The sequence below is a fragment of the Cannabis sativa genome, chromosome 2 (assembly GCF_029168945.1).
Source record: "Cannabis sativa cultivar Pink pepper isolate KNU-18-1 chromosome 2, ASM2916894v1, whole genome shotgun sequence".
Taxonomy (NCBI): Eukaryota; Viridiplantae; Streptophyta; class Magnoliopsida; order Rosales; family Cannabaceae; genus Cannabis; species Cannabis sativa.
Window position 1 is genome coordinate 5748015 of NC_083602.1, and position 22848 is coordinate 5770862.

At 31.7% G+C, this 22848-nt stretch overlaps 1 protein-coding gene across 2 annotated transcripts; it reads right to left on the bottom strand.

Annotated features, from left to right (window-relative positions):
- Positions 1–12891: 12891 nt before the first annotated feature.
- LOC115721327 (uncharacterized) lies at positions 12892–15276 on the bottom strand. Of its 2 annotated transcripts, none has more exons than XM_030650598.2 (4): positions 14946–15276; positions 14380–14636; positions 13793–14268; positions 12892–13383 (listed from the first exon to the last, which is right to left on the bottom strand). In XM_030650598.2, exons 1-4 carry the CDS (start codon positions 15047–15049, stop codon positions 13105–13107), a joined length of 1116 nt encoding a protein of 371 aa, XP_030506458.2. In that variant the 5' UTR covers positions 15050–15276; the 3' UTR covers positions 12892–13104. The 2 variants fall into 2 exon arrangements, with proteins under 2 accessions (XP_030506458.2, XP_060965965.1); XM_061109982.1 differs by having other exon boundaries at positions 14878–15014.
- Between the last annotated feature and the right edge of the window lie 7572 nt (positions 15277–22848).

The following is a 22848-nucleotide window of genomic DNA, read 5'->3' on the forward strand; positions in this document are numbered from 1 at the left end:
AATAAATAACCCAATTAATAATTATTACAGTGTTTGACATTTTAATTTAATTAGAGTTGTGCATTTTTCTTTTTTTTTCTTTTTTTTTTTTGGTATATATATCTAAGGAAATAATTTTGTTAAGAGTGTTAATTAGAACATTCTATTTTGTTAATCTTCACATTCGAAATTAAATATTAAATGTTGGAATATTTTATTTTCAAACTTTTTTAATAACAGAATTTGTTATAATTATATATAATATTAAATTTGTAAATTTTTGAAAATTTCTGATTAGCTTACAATACCAAAATAAAGTTTTTAATATTCTAGTCTACTATGCATATTTAAAAAACTTAAGTACAAATGTTTTCTGCAATATTATGTGAAAATTCAGTAATGAAGCATAGCTTTAGTATAGTTGCTTAGGTTGTGTTAGTTAAGTTAGTTAAGGTTTTAATTTTGATGAGTATTTTATTGAGAGAGAATGAAATCTGAACAAGAAAAAGAGTGTGTACATGTTGTGTTTGGAGGGATGTTAAAGGAAGTGTCCATTCTAGAAATGGCCTCCCTCATGTGAGTTTTTCATTGCAATTCTTATAAGTTTGCATCTCAAGTTCAATTCTCTGTATTCTCTCTAATGATTGTAATAAAAGATCAATAATAAAGCTCCTTTAATGTTCATTATCCAGTCAAATATTTTCTGATGAATTCATTATTTTACAGTTTTGGTTCATTAGTTTGATTCCTTGATTTGTTCTGTGTTTTTCTGTGTTTTTGTATGTTTGATCTTGCTAGAGTTAAATTCTTGCACTACAAATGGTATCAAAGCCAAGGTTGGCCTAAAGAGTTCAAGAACTGCTCGATCAAAATCCAGAGCAATCAAGAATGTCAATGGCTGAATTCGAGATGGATAAATTCACTGGTGAAAATGACTTTGGGCTTTGGAGACTTAAAATGAAAGCCATGTTGGTTCATCAAGGACTGTATGAAGCTCTTGATGTAGAAGCCATTGCAGCCATTGGAGATGAGAAGAAACAGAAGGAGATTCAGAACAAAGCACATAGTTCGATCTTGCAGAGTCTTGGGGATGAAGTTCTAAGAGAAGTATTTGAAGAAGAGACTGTTGTTGGCCTTTGTGGTAAGTTAGCTAACATTTATCTAAAAATATCTCTACCTAACAAATTATACTTAAAGAAAAAGCTTATACTTTGAGAATGGATAAAAGTAAAGAGTTGAGAAAACATCTTGATGAATTCAATAAAATTATTCTTGCATTGAATAATATTGGAGTCAAGATAGATGATGAGGATCAAGGATCAACTCTACTCTCTTCATTGCCTAAATCATTTATACATTTTATTGATACAATATTATATGGCAACGAATCTCTAACCATGGCAGATGTTAAATTTGCACTCAACTCAAAAGAGATTTAAAAGAAGTCGGATGACACAACTTGATAGCAATGGAAAAGGCCTATTCACCAAAGGAAAATCTGATAGGAAGAACCATTACAGCAAGTCAAAGAACAATCATCAAATTAAATCCAAATTCAAATCAAGGAAAAAAGTGCTACTATTGCCAAAAGGAAGGGCATTTCAGAGATGAGTGTAGAGCCCTAAAAGCAAAAATTGTCAGAGAAGAAGGCAAGAAATAAGGAGAAGTTGATATTGCATGTCAAGACTACATCTCAGCTGATGTACTTGTAGTCTCTAGCAAAGCATGTGAAGAGGAGTGGATCTTGGACTCAGGTTGTTCATTCCACATGTGTCCCAAAGCTGAAATGTTCAGTGATCTCAAGAAGATCTCAGACAGTACTATTCTATTGGGAAACAACAAGGCATGTCGTGTTCTTGGTATTGGTTCAATTATCATCACTATGTTTGATGACATATCTAGGACACTTAAGAATGTCAAATATGTCCCTGATTTGAAAAGAAATTTATTGTCAATAGGTATGTTGGACATCATTGACTGTACCATTAAGGTGGAAGGTGGAATTCTTGTGATCTCAAAGGATTCCACAGCTGTGATGAAATGAGAATTGAAGAATGATTTATTTCTTTAATTGGAAAGACTGTTATGTGGAATGCAGCACATGCAATAACATTTATAGATATAGACAAGACCAGATTGTGGCACCTCAAACTTGGACATGTGAGTGAGAGGGGGCTACAAGAATTGGAAAGACAAGTTTTGATAAAGGGAAAATTGGATGGGGAGTTGAGGTTCTGTGAGGACTGTGTCTATGGTAAGTGTTGCAAGGTAAAATTCACCACTGGTATGCACACCAGCAAGGAGCCTTTGAATTACATACACTTAGAATTATGGGGACCATCAAGGATTAAAATAGTTGGTGGTGCCAGTTACTTTCTTAGCATCATAAATGATTTCTCAAGGAAGGTCTGGGTATTTCTTCTTAAATCTAAAGATCATGCATTCAATACATTTATCACCTAGAAAAGGCTTGTTGAGAATCAAACTAGAAAGAGGGTAAAGAAACTCAGGACAGACAATGGTCTTGAGTTTTGCTCTAATCAATTCATTGAGTTTTGCAAAAAGGGCTCAAGAATCCACAACAAAATAGATTAGCTGAAAGAATGAATAGGACACTTACTGAGAAGGTCAGAGGCATGCTCCACAGTGCAGGTCTTGAGAAACCATTCTAGGGAGAAGTTGTTAAAACAACTAGCTATCTTTTCAACAGATGTCCAACTGCAGCTATTGAATTCAAGACCCCACAAGAAAAATTGATAGGGCATCCACCAAGTTATGAACACCTTAGGGTGTTTGGATGCACTGCATATGCCCATATTAAGCAAGACAAAGTCGAACCTAGGGCATTGAAGTGCCTATTCCTTGGCTATCTAGAGGGTGTGAATGGCTACAAGCCTTGGTGTTTGGAACCAGGTTCCAAGAAATGTCTGTTAAGCAGAGATGTTATCTTTAGAGAAGAAGAAATGACCATGAAGTCAAAGACAGAAACAAACTAGAAGAAAGCTCTAGTATCAAACCAGTTGGGTTTGAGGTGGATTTAAATACTACAGATCAGACACAAGATGACCATGGTACTGATCAGGCTCAAGTTGAAGAGCCTACAGATTTAGAAGCTGTTGGAGCAGCAGAAAAGTTAGATAACTCTGAACTTGAAATATTTCAAGAAGCAATCACATGTAAAGATAGCAAGAAATGGAACCAAGCCATTCATGATGAGATGCTATCCTTGAAGAAAAATAAAACATGGATTGTGGTTATAACAAACCAGAAGGTCAGAAACTTGTAGGGTGCAAATGGTTGTTCAGGCAAAAAGAAGATGAAACTGGCAAAGGAGAAGTCAGATACAAAGCCAGGCTTGTTGCTAAAGGCTTTACACAAAAGGAAGGGATTGATTTCACAGAAATATTTGCCCATGTTGTTAAACAAAAATCCATAAGAGTCATGATGGCTAAGACATCAAAATATGATCTTACATGGAAAACTTGATGAGAAGATCTACATGACATCAACCAGAAGGATTTGACAATGGAAATCCTAATCAAGTATGCCTACTACTCAAATTTCTCTATTGTTTAAAACAGGCCCCTAGGCAATGAAACCTAAGATTTGATGAGTTCATGAAGACCGTTGGATTCTGTCAAAGCAGGTATGACCCTTGTGTTTACTTTAATTAGCATATCTATCTGTTATTGGATGTAGATGATTGCTAATTGGTAAAAATAGATCTAAGATAGATAAAATAAAAGAAAAACTTAATGTTGAATTCGAAATGAAAGATCTAAGTTTAGTCAAGAAGATCTTAGGCATTAATATCAAAAGAAACAAACCTCACACAATTTTTCTATTCCAGAAGGGATACCTAAAGAAGGTGTTAACCAAGTTTGGAATGGAGATGCCAAACCAGTTTCAACACCCCTAGCTCACCATTTCAGACTTTCTAAGGATCAATCTCCTAAAACAGAGAAAGAAAGGTTTGATATGGACTACATACCATATGCTAATGTTGTTGGCAGCTTGATGTATGCCATGGTCTACACCAAACCTGACATTGGGTGTGCAATGAGCATGGGTAGCAGATTTTTGACAGATTTTGGACAACAACATTGATCTGACCTCAAATGGATTCTAAGGTACATCAACGGCACTCTAGACATGGGAATAATGTTTGGAAAAGAGTCATTCACCAAAGAAGTTGTTATTGGGTGTGTAGACTCTGACTATGCAGGTTGCATAGACACAAGAAGGTCACTCACTGGTTTTGTGTTCACAGTGTTAGGTGGCTGTGTCAGTTGGAAATCAACACTGCAGAAGGTTGTAGCTTTATCTTCAACAGAAGCTGAATATATGGATGCTACTGAAACCATTAAAGAAGCTCTATGGTTGAAGGGATCACTAGTGAACTTGGACTAAACTCTAAAGACATAATTGTGCATTGTGACAACCAAAGTGCCCTTCATCTCATGAAAAATCCTATGCATTATGAGAGGTCTAAACACATAGATATAAGGCTGCATTTTATCAGAGACACAATCACTAGCAACCAGGTTCAGGTAAGGAAGATAAACACTGATCCCAACCCCTGCAGACATGCTCACTAATTGTGTTACCTTGGACAAGTTTAGGCACTGCCTAACCTTGCTCAACATTGAACAAGTTTGATCATCAATTCCTCTAGTGTCTCAATTAAGGTGGACATTGTTATAATTAAGACACTATAGGACCTATTAGCTGCTGCCACATTCACCAACAAACTTAACTAACACAACCTACGCAACTGTACTAAAGCTATCATCTATAAATAGCTTATCACCAATACATGTTAGTTAAGGTTTTAGTTTTGATGAGTATTTTACTGAGAGAGAATTGGAGGATCTAAACAAGAAAAATAGAGTGTACATGTTGTGTTTGGAGGGATGTTAAAGGGAGTGTCCATTCTAGAAATGGTCTCCTTCATGTGAGATTTTGGTTGTAATTCTTATAAGTTTGCATCTGAAGTTCAATTTTTTGTATTCTCTCTAATTATTGTAATAAAAGATCAGTAATAAAGCTCCTTCAATGTTTATTATCCAGTCGAATATTTTTTGGTGAATTCATCCTTTTACAGTTTTGATTCATTGGTTTGGTTACTTAATTTCTTGATTTGTTATGTGTTTTTCTGTATTTTTGTATGTTTGATCTTGCTAGAGTTAAGTCATTTTAGTTATTAAATATGTAATTATTATTATTATTTTAATAATTGATTTGAAACAATTTATTTATCTTTTACAACTAAAAATTGAATTGTGTTATAAAATAATATAAAATAATATAAAGTAGATGAGAAGAAAGAAGAAGAAGATGAAGAGAGAAAGAGAAAGTGAATGAGAATTTCTGAGTTGTTTATTCCAATGGGGTGAACCCCTATTTATACAAATACAAGAGTGAGATATTAAGAAACTAAGAAAAAGGGAAACTAAGGAAAAGATGAATGTTGATTACAATTCATGGTAAAAAATGAAAGATTTGGACATCCACATAATTATTAATATTTATAACACTCCCCCTTGGATGTCTATAATAGCTGCCTTATTAAAAATCTTGCTGAAAACTTGGTCAAAGGAAAAAGAGTATAGTGTAAACTAACTCCCTCCCCCTCATTTAGGCATTTGTGGAGATCTTCTAATCGACGAATTTCGATCTTGTCTGCCGTCTTCTCAAATGTTGATGTTGGTAATAACTTTGTGAATAAGTTTGTAAGATTGACACTTGATTGAATATGTTGAACACCAATATGCATTTTCTTGAAGCATATAAAGAAGAATTTCGTGAAATGTGTTCTAACTCTATCTCCTTCAATGTACCTCCTTTTAGTTGAACGATGCAAGCAGTATTATCCATAGAGAATTGCTTGGGTTGATACTTCTTTATTGAGTGCAATCCATATGTTTCCCGAATATGCTATGCCAATGATCTTACTCACACACATTCTCTACTTGCTTCATAAAATGCAAGTATGTTAACATGATTTATAGTTGCCTCGTTAAAAACCTTGCCAGAAAAACCCAGTGGGACAAAATCTGAGCTAGGGAAAAGAGTACAATATATATTTCATATTCATAATTATTTGCAAGTTGCCTCGTTAAAAACCTTGCCAGGAAAACCCATTGGGACAAAACCTGAACTAAGGGAAAAAGAGTGCAACATGAATATGTCTCCCCCTCATGCACATATGATCCATAATTCTGTTGGTGATAATATATCTCATAAGATTATTGTTATCACTTTTAAAATATCACCATATATAATCTTTGATCATATATTTTCTATAACTCTTTCAGAGTATGCATGGACTTCTAAATTATAGATGAGGGGTTCGTGGAACATTAGTCTTTATCCAACTAATTGTATAATTCATGTGTGTACACAACTTTGTTCATACGAAAATTTAAAATTTCAAGTAGATATGAACATAACACATTAATGGTACTACAAATTTTCATTTGTGACAATGATGGTACTCCAAGACCATATATTTATTCCATCTTGTTTTATGATCTTAATTTCCATATCAAATGATCATATATCTATAATTCTTGATACATATGAAGTACTTCAGGACGTCAATACTAATGAACAAACTTTATACATTAATATTTCTCGAAATACAAAAGAAATAAAAGTTTGTTCTTCAATTAATCAAAAACTCTTCAAGAGTCTATCACAACGTATAATTTACGTATTTATATTGCATAGACAACCATAGGTATTTTTCAAATAATAATTTACTTACATGTCTTTATTTCATACAAAGATCTTTGTCATATAGTGCGCGCGACTTTGAATTTATATCACTTAAGACATGTATTAAATTCTTTTAGAATTTTTAGATAAGGCTTATTTCAAATTCTCACTATATTAGGAGCTCCAAATAAATAACCTTTTGTTGCAACATTTATGTGACGCTTATAAATCCTCATAAAATATATTCCAGGCTATAATCAAATCATGATTATATTTTCTCAATATTTAAGCCTTACTTCAATCAATCTCATGTCTATGCAAACTTTGTACAACAATTCATTATGTACAAATACATATATGCAAATTTCTCATTAGAAATATTTATTTGCACACCCTACAAGCTTACTTCACTTTATGTGAGTAAATTTGCCTGGATTGCGTCATAATATTTTGGCCAAAAATCAAAATGTATGTCGATGATTCTCGACAAATCTAATACCATGATCCTTGCTATCTCATGTTAGTTTATTGCATATGCAAACATTCAATATTTATTGTCGACAAAAATTTCAATAAATGATAATTTCCTCCCATATTGACATAACTTATAGAGATCTCTTTAAATTACATATTTTTCAAATATGTTTATCATTTATAGGTACCTATATAGAATCACTTCGTGGATTCAATTATGATCAAATGTGTTATGTCTAACTTCTCTTGGGAGTCTTTTCGAGTACCGTTTTCATCACGGTTATCATTTTAATACTTTATAACATTAAGGTATCTCCATGAGTACCTCTAGATTTAACAACTTCGGGGCAAATCAAATGAACATTTATTAATAATTTCTACATTGTTCATTTACGCTTCAGGCGTTTTCAACTCATTCTATCTCAACTTTGAATAATATTGATTTGCAGTTGGTATATATCATTTTGAACTATATTGTTCTTATATACTTTGTGCAAGGATCATTTTTCAAAAATTATCATTGATCCCAACTGCTTCTCTCCCCCTGATCGAGAGAATTTTTAAAAATTGTGATATCTAATAATATTAATATACCTGTAGGGATTTCAGTATATCACAATGAATCAATATTTGTTTAAACTCATATATACTATATGACATTGAACTTCAGGTTCAATAAACTTCAGTTTCAAGTTCAATCCTTATGAACTTAATTCATTTCTAAGAATGAGTCATACGTGTATAATTAAAAATACATAAATTTACACATTTTGTAAATGCATGATTATATAATCTTATCACATCGATAAGAAACTATGCAATAAAAATCTAACAATGGCTCAAGATTGTTAAGAATATATAATTTAAATATTTTCTATGTGCAAATATATGCACATTCTTCTTTTGAGCCTTATAAATAACAATGAGAAGAATCTTCTGGTTCTTCAACAAAATTTAGTCAAATTCTTTGACAATTTATTGCATATGATTGATCATGTCAAAATAATTCAATTCATGAACTTCAGGTTCACTATAATTTGTATTTCAATGAAACTTTCAAAATGTAATGTAAATTCATTACAACATAATCATTACAAGTTTCATTTTTTATATACACGAATAATATAATTATATTATTCTCCAAAACATATACACTATCCAGGAATCACTATCATCAATTCAATGATGTGTATAATTTAAAAGATACATGACAACTTCATCATGTTATTGTAATGGTCAAATAGATATAACCATAACATATCATTCATTTTTCCTGATATCTTTTTAACAAGTCGTCTAATTTATTAATAGACTATTCATCAGTCTAATTATCATGACTTGATATATTATATATTTAAATGTACAACAAGTACATATAATAAGTTATTTATTATCACTTTCATAACTAGATAAAAGTTACACATCTAGGTACATAGAAAGACATTTTACTACTCAAAGTAGCAATTGTATGTAAGACTTCTTCAGGAAGCTTTTCAACTAATCATTTTGTGATTCTTTATCACTTTGATTATATTGGATCACTAACAAATATTAATAAATTATATATCCACTTTTGGGAATATGCAAACTGAATTATATGGTAACTATATATTTACATATCATGTACCAACAATAGTTTGAAACTATTGATTTCAAGAAATAATAAAATATGTATATATTAATTTGCTTCTGGCATTACCAATATATGTGAAATCTATATTCTTTGAAATAGAATTTCATGCCTATTCATTCTCTTTAGGTAATGATATTTAAATATTCTAAATGTACAATAAGTTTGTACAATTCTCATTCTATTAAATAATCAAGTATACTTTTATCTTGATTATAAGTGTGTCCGTACTACAAGTACGCGACCACTATTATTCAATTCCACACATGATATATAGATTTCATGCACTTTGATTGTGTGTGGTATCTCATCTTTTGGTTGTTTCCACTTTTTTCTGGAAATATTTGAGTAGTAAATAATGTCATTGATTATTTAAAATCATTACATTCATTTCGGGAATGACGTTGAACAAGTAGAACATTATTATAAATTTCTTAAAAAATTTATTACTTGTTCATCCATAAAAATATAAGAAATTATTCAACAATTTCTTTTACGATATTTCAAAGAATATATGAATGCAATTTTTGCATAGTCTCCAAGATGTATGCAAAATTTAATCTTTAATATATGTCAGATTCAATAATTTCCAACATTGCAAGTAATAACAATGTATAATAACATGACTAATACGAGGAATCTTTAAAAGTAATTGACTTCAATTCGTATCATTCTCTGCAGGGAATGATGAACAATAAATACATGCCTCATGTATTTAAATAACATTAGTCATGCTCATTGTTATTCTTATACACTTTGATGTTTCAATGCAATTTTCTTAATATTCTTTTTGGATATTCAAAACCCACTATAAAATTGCATCAATAATAATCATTTTTAATGATTCTTTAGTTGTATTCACATAAATACAATCATTTTTTTTTGACAAATATAAAACATTTACTTCAGGAAATGTTTGTCAAAATCTATATCGATATTAGATTACTTTTCATTGTCCTCAAAGAATACAAGAACATATATATAAATATGTATTCATCTCTTTCATTATATATTCATCAACTATATAATGAATATTACGTTTGCATAATCTTCAGGATATATGCAAGATTTTATTGAGGACGCATAATCTTCGGGATATATACAATTTTTTTATCGAGGATGCATAATCTTCAGGATATATGCAATATTTTATCGATGATGCATAATCTTCAGGATATATGCAATATTTTATCGATGATGCATAATCTTCAGGATATATGCAATATTTTATCGATGATGCATAATCTTGAGGATATATGCAATATTTTATCGATGATGCATAATCTTTAGGATATATGCAATATTTTATCGATAATACATAATCTTTTGGATATATGTATAATTTATATAGATTTTCTCTATCATATCATAGACACACATATATTGTATATATTATGAATGATAAGAACATAATATATATATGAAATTAATAATAAATATATAAAAACATATACATACATATATAATATATAGATATATAGATAAAAAGAAAAAGGAAACCAAATGATTCTTGAAATTGTTTCAGTCAGATGAGTATATATATAAATATATATTTAGTGTATCGTGACTTTGAAACAATTCAAGAACTTTAACAAAATACTTACATTGGGTCTTAGGCAGAGATTCATGCTTGAAGCTTGGGCAGAGACTCGTGCTGATAACGTGTTATAAAATAATATAAAATAATATAAAGTAGATGAGAAGAAAGAAGAAGAAGATGAAGAGAGAAAGAGAAAGTGAATGAGAATTTCTGAGTTGTTTATTCCAATGGGGTGAACCCCTATTTATACAAATACAAGAGTGAGATATTAAGAAACTAAGAAAAAGGGAAACTAAGGAAAAGATGAATGTTGATTACAATTCATGGTAAAAAATGAAAGATTTGGACATCCACATAATTATTAATATTTATAACAAATTGGAAATTATAATATATATATATATATATTTCTTCATAAGCCATAAATGACCCATATAATAAAATGGATCAGCCCATTATAAAACGGGCTAGCCCATTTATGCTTGACATGGCACAATAATTGAAGAAATTACATTGTATACCTATTTTACTTTATTTATTTTAATTTTGACCTTCATTTTCATATTCTTTAAGATGTACCCACCTTTATAGATGATGTTTTCATTATACCCTTTAGGTTAATGTAAAATATGTGCTAGACTTAAATTGAAAGTGAGACTATATTAAGAAATTCACTCAAAAAAAAAAGGATATATTTTAATGAAATATAATACGAGGGTATTTTTATTAATGGATACAAAAAAGAAATATTCCTCAACTTATCTTCAAATAATTTGTGTTTATGGGCCGATCTGAACATGACCTTTAAACATATAAAAGAAAAAAATCAGTCGGGCCAGACGGCTCGAATGTACAACTTTAGACACAACAATGGGGCTAGGACTAGGAGTGTGGATTACCCAATGAGTGGCTAGAGAATGTGGTTGCCGGCCAATGGATATCTTCGAGTGAAGAATATTACAAGCAGGGACAGAGGAAGAATTTGTTTGGGTGGGGCCAAAATGTAAAAAACTTTAGTAGGGCTAAATTCATGATTGTTGAAAAATATGGAAATTATTTTTAAAAAAAATAGCATGTAAATCTAAAGAATATTTTTGTCACAAGAGGTTAGATTTTTAAAAGAAATTCTAATAAAGAGTCAAATCTCTTATGCATTGTAATATATAACAAACTCTAATAATGTGTTATGTTAAACATTGTGCTTAATTTGACACCAAAATAAAATTTCCATCATTATTTTAATACAGTATACACTTACATTTTTAATCTAATACAGTCTTTCCATAACATTACGCATTTGGTCTTTAAAGTATTTAATTATATGTATTTCGCTTAGAAAAAGCGAAGTGCCATAAAGCTAGTCTATGTTTCTTTAAAGCAAAATCATAATAAAAAAAATGATATTATTCATATAAACATTTCTAATTCTATGTATAATTTTCAACATAAACATAAAGAAAGTGCAAGACAAGTTATTAAAGCATTAAGAAAAAAAAAGATGATTTCACATTCAAAACAAAATTTTAAACCAAAAAAAAGGAAGTCAATAGTGACAAGGCCCTTTATTGTTTATTAATATAAAGAGTAATTTGCGGCATAAACACTTAAGTTTAACTCCAGTTGTAAATAAATATTTAAATTTAAATTTTGGTAGTTGTTGCCCTTAATTTTTCCCAAAATACGTGGGCCAATGCGACTCCGACACGTGAATTTGAGGAATATGGTTTTGAGATAATTTAACTAAGTCTTTTTAGATCAAGAGTATCAACAAAGAAAATACCTCCCGGAGAAGAGATGAGAGGTCCACGTACTCTCAGAGAGCAGAGCTATAGCAAAGCACCTCCGGGAAGCCCCAGACCCCATTTGAACAGTCACCTCGCATTTAATGCCGCATGGGAGAAGACGTATTGGAACTGCCATAAGTATTAAGTCTGACGGCATAACTCCCTTTCTGCAACTATTACGTTATGATGAATAAGCCTAGTGACAGCTACTTTATGAGGAATCACATCAGTCAAGTAGGGATAAAGGGTTATATCCACCGAACCCCTAAGATACCTAGGGTATAGACTATGTATTTCCCAGTTTATATTTGTTGGGAATGTGTGCCCTTACTGAAAAAATACAGAAAGACATGTAGCTCGGTTTTAGGGATCACCCCACAAAAACACTATAAATACCCCCCAAACACATTAAGACGGGAGTCGAAAATTTTGGGTTTCATAAGAACCGAAGAGAGAAAAACTACCAAGAACATTCTCTGTAATAAATACTCTCATAAATTCAAAAGACTCGTGGACTAAGGTTCATTAACGCCCCAACCACGTAAAATCTCACGCATTAAACTTCCTACAGCTTTCTTATACATTATTAAATTGGTTGCCGAAAACCTCGGTCAACAGTAGTAACACTACCTAAATTATAATTTTAAAATTTCTGTAAGCACTGGTTAAATAAATTGGCACGTGGCAATCCTTAATTGGTCCAAGTCATTAAATTTTTATTATTTAAAAAAAATTAGTTCAAATATAACAATAAGAATATGATACGTGGATATAATAACTTAACATTTCACGGTTAGATACTTACAGAGTTACAAAAAAAAATTAAATATTATTACTTCCAAAAATTAAACTTAAATATTTATTTGCAACAAAAAATTAAACTTAAGTATTTATATCACAAATTACTCTAATATAAACAACAAAATAGGAAGAAGAATAAGAATAATTTTATGGTGAAAATATCAAAATATTAGTAATCAATCAATTAATGTAGCATTAGGTTGTAGACCCAACTTCTTCCTTGTCCTCCCTACAAAGAGGTCTTTGGATTTGACCATTCCAGGAACACTTCCAGAAACGGTTGTGAATGAGAACTGAGCCACTGCCTCTTTCCTACCAAGTGAAACCATTACTGCCTTTGGTGTACGAGGCTCATACTTTTCCAATTTGCTTTCTTTCTCACCATCCATTATTAACTTCAAGTTCTTTGCAGCCACTAAAGCATGTTTTTGAGCCAAATACCCCTGTTTTATCTCCTGCAATCACAATAGATAACATTACTATCTCACAGTTAGAAATGCACTTTTCGAGACATTGTCAATCTCCCAAATGAGCCAAGTTCTAGTTCATCATATTAGTCTCTTACACTTGACATATTTATAGGCTCTATATAAAACTAGCTAACAAATTACTACTAACATTTTTTTGCCTATTAACTATTTTGTAACACTATCTGATATTATCACTCATAATAACTAATGTAACTATATGTATGCTAATTTCTAGAGTACTTAAACTAAGGAGGTAAATTCACTTTCCTTGGATGAACTATTTTCCTATTTAGTTAATCTGAACCATGTAACATTTTTCTTATGCTTTGATTCTGGCTAAAACCATTTGTTGTTCATAAACAAATATTGAAATACTAGTAGTTTTAACACTTACTGGAATATCAGTAATGTCTCCAATGGCGAATACATTGTTTCGATTCTTTACTCGCAGATTCTCATCAACCATCAATCTTCCGCGCTTGTCCAAGTTAGATTTCAAAAGTGTTCGCCGAAGCCATGATGAGGCCACCGGTCTCCCAGTGCATAGAAAATGGCAATCTGCCTTCACAGATTCTCCTCTAGAAGTTTGAAAAAGTTTTACCCCATTTGCATTATCCTCATCATCATCATCATTATCATCATTTAGAATCACTGACTCCCCCAATTTCACTTCAACTTTTTTTGAAGTTAACCAATTGAGAGCCTTGCTAGCAGCCTTGATTCCAATAAATTCCATTAACCTTGGGCCATTATGAACCAATGTAAGCAACTTGTCTGGAAAATCAACAGCAATCTCTCCTGCAAGTTCTACACCAGTAGGGCCTCCTCCAACAATCAAAATTGACCGAGCCGAATTAATTTTCTCACATTCTGTTCTTGAAATAAGTTACAACAACGCTAAAACAAAGTTAGCAATTGCTCTTGAGGCATAACAACATAGAAAACCAATATTGAAAATGAATGAATGTATCAGTATATTACCTGTTTGGTATTGGTTCAACATCTCAGTCCTTGTTTTGGGAACAGAATCTGTATGGCCAGTGGCAATGACAAGGTAATCATAGGGAATAAGGCGGCCTTCGGCTGTCAAAACTTCGGTTTCAGTGATATCGATGGCACTTGATGCAACAATTCTGCCATTTGTGAGATAATCTCTATGGTTGATCACTGATCTCTCACCAAATGATGGATCCACCATTGCCCTCCACCTTGCCCATGGTATCTCAAAATATTCTTTTCTGTTTCAAATTTTGTTTCCAATTATTAGTACTAATCATAAGAGACCTATTCTAATCCTACCAAACATATCAAATTAATATAATTAATAGTTTTGGCTACAACCCCTTTTTCTGTATTGCTTTAATTTTCCCCAATTAAGATTAAAAACATCAATTTGTGTGCCTAGTTTTGAATCTTATTAGCAATAAAAAATGTATATTCAAAGAACAAATAACCATCATTCATTGTGGGATCACCTACCTAAAAACTTGTGAATAAAAATAATAATTGCAATGAAAAATAAAATCAGGGAGAGAGAGAGAGCATACTCATCAATGAGAGTAAGATCAGAATTGAATTGGATAGATTTAGCAAGAAGAGAGCCAGCAACGCCACCTCCAATGATGACAACCCTTCTTTTCTCTCTTTCCATGTTTAGTTTTTCTTCCTAACCAAATTCTCTCTCTCTCTGAGATGGGGTTTTAATTTTAAGATGATTTTTCATTATATATGGCATTATTTTTTTCACTAAGTCTTGCGAAGGAAAGGAAAGGACCCTGTCAAAGTGTAGGAAGATTCATTCCATTTCCATGGCAACCGTGTTGAAGAGAATTATGATTATACAAAAGTCAAACAACGTTTTCGAAGATGTTAACCTGTCAACTACCCTTAATAGCGGTTGATGTCTTTATATAAATAATTAATACTTATTACTAGGCTATATATTAAGAAAGAGGATTGCATTGGTAGCAATAGCGGACCTAGAATTTAATTTGGAGGGTGGCGCAAATTTTTTTATATATAAAAATATTCTAAAAAAATAAGTAAATATAAAGAAAAATACAATTCAATATTTTAATTCCCAACTAAAAAGATATTAAATATTAAGAACTAAAAATCTTCTAATAGAAAAAAAAAAAAACAATTTAAAACGATGTTCAAAATATATAACATACTCAGTATCCTAAAATTTTAGCAAATATATCAATTTTTGAGCTCATATCTTTAGAGTTGTCCTCGACGAATTTTCATGTTTTGAAAACGATGAATAATAAGCTCGTTGTCAATAACATTGAATACATCATTTTTGAGATATACTGTCAAACTATCATTCAACTATTGATCTCCCATTTTGTTGCGCATTTGTTGTGGGCAATTAAAATAATTAAAAGATTTTTTTTAGTTAAAAAGTAAAAGAAATATTTTTTTTTCAGCATGGGCTTAAGCCCACACTGGTCCTTCATTGGGTCCGCCAGTGGCAATACTCACTCAAAGTTATTATATTAAATTATATGAGACTCGATAGTTAAAGTATTGCAATCAGGATTTTGTAAAGAGCATTGTTATTGAGCAGCAATAGTGTCCAGCATCTTTCATAGATGGCGCTTCACAATTAGTTAGCGATATTGCTTAAAAGTTATTTTCTTAAGTTATATGAGATCCGATATTTAATTATACCAATAGTGATATGGCACCGAAAATGGTGCTAGGCACCAATGGTGCTTTTTAGTAATCTCTTTTGTAAATGATCATAATTAAGCATGTTTACTACTAAGCAATGAGAATCAATGCTAAGAGAGTCATTTCTTTACATTTGTTTAGGAAAATTTGACTAATTATGCATACATTAGGAAAAAATTGATAACTAAAATTAATATGTGATACTATTGATAAATTAGGCTAATTTTTATATTTTGTTCTCAAAATACTCCTCTCATAATATAATTTATCTTCATTATTTTCCTCCCAACAGATTCCCCATTTCTCCTAATCTCGCAATCTCTTCACTAAAATTTTACACAAAAGGGAGAATTTTTGCTGCACTAAAGCACAAATTGGAGGTGGAAGGAGGTAGACGCTAACTACAGGGAAGCATCTACGGTCATCCACGAGAATCAATGGGTAATTGGTGTCTTTTGTTTCTTTTTGTTGTTAGTTGTTATTATTTGTTGAGGATCATGAGGTTCCATCACAAAACCAATTGGTGATGAGTGGAGTAGCACATGTTCTTATATATGGCTCAATACTTTTACATTTAATCCACGTGGGACAATGTTCTCCAATATCCCCCTCAAGATGGTGACTATTTTTGCTCACCAATCTTGAATCACCTTATCACAGGCCATGCCACGTGCTCGCTTAATTTTTGTTCGGATCTCAAGCGTCTTTGCACTATTTGGATCTCGTGCGGCTGGCTAACCATCTGGATATGTGTGGATCGAAATCCCGCTAGGGATATGACTCTAATAACATGTTGAGAATCATGGGGTTCCATCTCAAAACCAATTGGTGATGAGTTGAGTAGCCCATGTTCTTATATATGGCTCAATACTTTTACATTTAATCCATGTGAGACAATGTTCTCCAATATTATTGGTTTCAAATGTTGTTAAATGCCAAACTAGTACATATTTTATAGTATAAAAATATAAAGTTAATTAAATTTTAAATAATATTTTCATGAAATTAAAGTGATATTTTAAAAATATTTTATTTAAGATTAGTTTTATCTTTGTTTATAAATAATAATTAGTATTTATAACATAATTGAGAAAAAGAAATAAAAAGATAAAAAATTGTATTATTTTTATTAAAAGAATTATAAATTAATTAGATTTTAAATAAATATTTTTATTGAATTACTGTGATATAATTCTGTGTTGAAAATATTTTGTTTGGATTTAATTTTGTTTGTGTTTGATCGAGAAAATAACAATTGTAAAAAGAAAGAAAAAAAAATAAAAAATGGCAAAAGTATGGCCCAAAGGCATAAAATTTGGCATTTTTGAAGCCCAAAAGAGAGCACAGAGGACAAAAGCTCAACAGGCCCATTTTTCCCTCTCTAGCCGACATCGGGTGCCATGTGGCACCTCCAAATTCACTTGTCAACAGTCGGGTGTTGTGAAAATTTATATTGATTTATAATTGCGCAAGTGTACACAATCACAAACAAGTAATACAATGATAAGTAATCAAAGTTCGTCTCCACAGGAACTTTTCACTAAATAATGCAAAATCAACTAAAGGCAATTCCAAGAATTTCAAATAAAAATAAAACAAAGTAACAAATTAATTCAAGAGAAAAATTTATAATCTTAATTCTAAACTTGAGAAATAATATTCTAAACTAAATAAACTAAAAATAAGAAGCTAAAAGTGATTAAAGTGGTGATAATTTCAGATTTGGAAAATAGACTTGGGTGATTAATTTCCACTTGTATGTCCTAGTTGATACAACAATGACCTAGCAATGACTCAATAATCCTGGCAGAGTTAACAGATTTCAAAAAAACCAGCAAGCTTTTTCCAAAACTTGCAATAAACCATTCATAATCTCAACAATGCATTCCTACATCAGATTAGATCACAAATAGTCCAATAAAGCATCAAATTTTTAGTTATGCATGGTAGCAAAATATGTCTAGTTCACTACTAATTAACACCTAAAATAGGGTTAAAAAATCATGCATCAATTAGAGGAGTTCAACTAGGTCTTACTTTTCCAAGTAAGATCTAGCTTGCTAAATGTTAAAGCTGGCCAAAAATTAACATTCAATCAACATTTTATCATAACTAATTGAACAAAGACAAGATTACTTAATCATTGCAAAATCAAAGTACTAGTCCATACAAGGGTTCATAACCACCCAAATCTCAAAGATTTTAGTTCATAGTTGAAATTAACAACATAAAACCAGAAAATAATAGAGTCATGGAGTTTAAGAGAATATTAAAGAGTAGAAAATGATACAAAATGGAAGAGGAGAGCAAGAGAAATGAGTTGGAAGCTCAAGTCTTCTCTTTGTAAGTTGCCTTCTTCTCCTTCTTCTTGGTCTTCTCTTCTCTTCTTTGTACTCTCTCCTCTCTCTTTTTCTTTTCTGTACTTAGCTTTCTGAAATTTCATACTACCTTCCTCTTGTTGCGAAAATTATTAAATACTACGCAAGTATACGCAATCAAGTAGTAAACTCACTCAGGTGAGGTCGAACCACAGGGAATTGGATTAACTACTACTAAACTATACCTATAATTCTATTTGGCAAATCGAAAATAATTTTGATTTAAAAGAATTAAAGTAATTCAGAAAACTTATAACACAGTTAAAGGTTAAGCAAGATGAGATGATAGGGAGGAGAATCCTGTTGTTGTTTACCCAAATCGTTAATGCCTAATTGCTATCTTATTCTTGAAGTGAATGACAGATTATAAAGTAACCTAGCTCTTTTCAGATCTTCTAGGTTCTAAATCACATATTATCTAATTAATTCATTAATTAAACTAACATGAAATCAGCATTAGGTAATAATCTACTTGTCACATAAGTCATGTGAATACTCTCGTTTCACATAGAACATCGATTATCCAAATTTTAGCATTCTCAATTCTTACTTTTCAGATTTCGAATTGAGATCATAAAGCATGCACAAGGTGATCAATCTTAAACATGAAAGTAAGAACAAATTAAGATAATTTCACAAACAAGAATGAAGGAATGGCAATTAAACATTAACTAGGCAAAACATTAAACAACAATCATCATCCTCCCTAAATGGAAAATTTAGTTCAGAAATAAATCCATAACCATTCCTATAACAATATTCAACATAAATAAATTAAAGAGAAATAAATAAAGAAACTATTGGTGGATGAATTCTGGATCTTCACTTGAATCACTATGCTCTTCCTGCCGCTCTCTGCTGTGTTTTAGGATTCCAAATCGCCTCTCTTGACTTCCAATCGCAGTTTTCTATTTATAACTAATTTTTAGGGTTCGTCGGACAAAAATACCCCTGACCATACGGACGCTCGCCGCGGCCAAAAGTGGTCTCACCGCGGCCAGAAGTGCATCAAAAAACCACGTTTCTGCCCAGACTTTTTGGCCGCGGCCATGGAAATCTCGCCGCGGCGAGATGGAATTTTCTGCTTCGATCTCTTTTAGAAAAATAGGCATAACTTTCTCATACAAACTCCAAATGGGCTGATTAAAGATGCGTTAGAAAGATAAAAAAGAGATCTAAAACTTTTATGTTTTGACTTCTTCCAAAATATGAACAGAACATAGTCGAATTTAGACTTTAACTTTCAGCTTTATTTTCTTTCAAAAATTTCTCTATTTTATAGATCACTATTTTAAGAAATTTGTCCAATTTATACATTCCAAATGTAGAAACCTGAAACCAAAGAAAACAAGCGTAATTCTATTCCAAAAATAATAATAAAGAAGAAAAACAACTATAAAATGTGACCCAAAACTTAGGCTAAAAATAGCCTAGCACCTCTCCAAGTGCAGCCACCATAGATCTTATGTCCTCTCTTTCTTTTTGCTCCCCAATTAGGGTACTAAAGTTTATCCTAATTGGAAATCCAAGTCATGGTCCACTTGTCCTTCATTTTCCACCTATTAGTTGAGTCATTGGTCACATTTTCGCCACCTCAGCTCCTTTTTTTTCTTCATTAATGCCAGCTGGACTTTCTGCCAAAATACACTTACTGGGCTGACAAATTGCTACGCGATGATTGCTATAGCAATTCCAGTCAGCAGTAAGCCTTTTTCTGCTCCTTTTCCTCCTTGTCCCAAACATTTCTAAATACCTATTCTTGTATTTTTTCTGCTTAACACACATAAAAACAACAACATAAGTCTATTTAACACTTACTAACACACACACACACTTCCATTTATTACAAAGGCTCAACAAACTAAACACAATTACATAATATAGACACTAATTTACTCTATTATTTAGCTTAAAATTCAAGTTTAAAGATATCAAAATAACTCTAAATCTTAGAGTTATCATCGGGTCCCATGCCTACGCAGCCACAGGGGCTTTGTCCCCTTCCCATCCATCACTCGCGCGTGAGGCGCACGACCTCACCCTGGCCGTGTGTGCGCCTCACGCCCCAGCCCGCGACTGGGCTTCGTTTGGCTCTGGTGCTAAACAACCCAAAAAGTCAAATTTGCACACTATTTTTTAACCAATCCGTGTGTGACACGTGGCCGAGGTTACCCAAGTCATCAAATCAGAGCACAACACATGACGCTCCGGTTTTAACTTTGTGTATTTATATTTTTTTACCACATACAATTTATAATAAGTTTAATTACGCATTCATCCTTTTACCATCCTATAAATAGAAGCTTGGTTTTTAAAATTCAATACAGTTTTAGACAGAAAAATTCAGAGAAAACGCTCAAAACGCTCAGTGTTAGTTTATCGCTTTTCTTAGTTAATTTTCTTATGGGTTTCCAAGTTCCCTTATTATTCAGGTGGACGGTGAAACTTAGTGTATTTAATTAAGTATTTATTTTTATTTTGATTCTCAGTACAATATATGCTTATAATTTTCGCTTCTTAAAATAATTTCTTTCATCTTTAATATCATGTATTTTTGATAGAAATTATTAATGCTTGGGTACATTTTATTAAAAATAATATTCTTTGATTTTTTGTATTTACATTAAATTGTTTCACATTTAATGCTTAGAAGTTATAATTTTAAAAGCGAAGGAAAATCTATTTTTGTTAGAAAATAATTGATTTGATTACTAATTAAATCATGAGAATCAATATAAATATAAATATTTTTATATACACTTAAGTGAATTCTGAACCCTTAATAATTCATTCAAATATCACTGAAAATATCTGTTACTATCATTTTTACCATTAAAACAATTTATTTTATTTTGTTACTAAAAACCTCACCATTTTTAGAACTAGGTTAGAGTTTTAATAGCTTAAATTAAATAAATATTTTCTTTTATCTAATGTAATTTTCATAGGTTCGACCTCGTTCTTCACAATCTCTACACTACAATAAAGATTCGTGTGCTTGCGAGTTGATAAATGTAAAACGTACCATTTTTTGTCACAACAAATGTTGTTTTCATGTCCGATTGGTTGGTTGTTGTTATTTTTTGTGTGGAAATAGTTGTTGATCAATTTTTCTGCAATTTTTGGGTTTTGGTTTATTTTCATCTTCTCCGATGGTGTCCAATAGGGGTCTGATAGTGGCCCAATAGTTTGTTCAAATTTGAGGTTAGGGATAATGTTTAAATTGGTTCAATAGTGTTCCCGATATAGGTATGGTGGTTTAGGGTGTCCGATATTAGTCTGATTGTGTGTCCAATGGTGCGTTTTTATGGGCTAGGTCTGATTGTTTGTCTGATATTAGTTCGATTGAGTCTGATGGTTTAGTCAGATTTTTATTTGTTGGAATTGTTCAGAAGTGGTCCGATGGTGTTCGATATTTTACAGATTTATTATTTTTCGAGAACTTTTTTTTATCACTGGTAGGTTTTTGTTCTAAATTTTTAATTGTGCTTTTTTTCTTTGGATGACAAGTTCAACTGTTTTTACAGTCCTTATGTATAATAGTGTTTAGAAGCTTGAGGGTAGAGATTGGGTTTATAACCAAGATAATCATTTGACATTCGAGACTGATACGAACGTAACGTACTCACATTTGGTTGATCTTTTGTGCGAAGAACTCGATGTTGATAAAGTGCAGTATTACTTAAAATTCGAAGTGAATTATAAGTACATGAAAAGCTTATTATATCGTCCTGAAGTTAATGGAAATGATAAGCGTCTAAGGTTATTTTTGTTTATGCTTGTGAAGAAGCCAGATGAATTTACTCCCTTGTTTGTGACTTTGGTGAAGAAGAATGTTTGTGTCGATCCTAGTCCCACACCAAGTACTAATAAGGATACTCGTAGCAAGGTTGGGAATTTTATTCGAGAAACGAATTTATAGGTGTTGGCGACTGATGTGTTACCTGAATTAAACACTATGATGTCGACAACTGACATTGTAACACAAATGCCATTTCATGATAATTTTGGTGATGGTCCAGACCTTAAATGGTATCTTGAAAGAGATAATGATGTAAGAGACGACCAAGATACAAAGGTCACTGCTGATGTAGCTTTGAACCTGATGCCACTAACGTACCAAATACCTAGGCAACCAACACAGAGAAAAAGGCCTCGTTGAGAAGATCACCAAATACCTGGTACTAATAGTAGTTGTCTAGATGGAACCAGTAATGCTAGAGGAACCACAAATGTTAGAGGTCCTAGTGATGCTAGAGGGACGACTGACGGTAAAGGTCCTAGTGATGCTAGAGGGACCAATGATACTGGATGTAGCAATCTATTTTCTTCTTTGACAAGTTATGGTAAATTCAAGGAGAAAATTTTTATAAGAGAAGACATTGAGGATAAT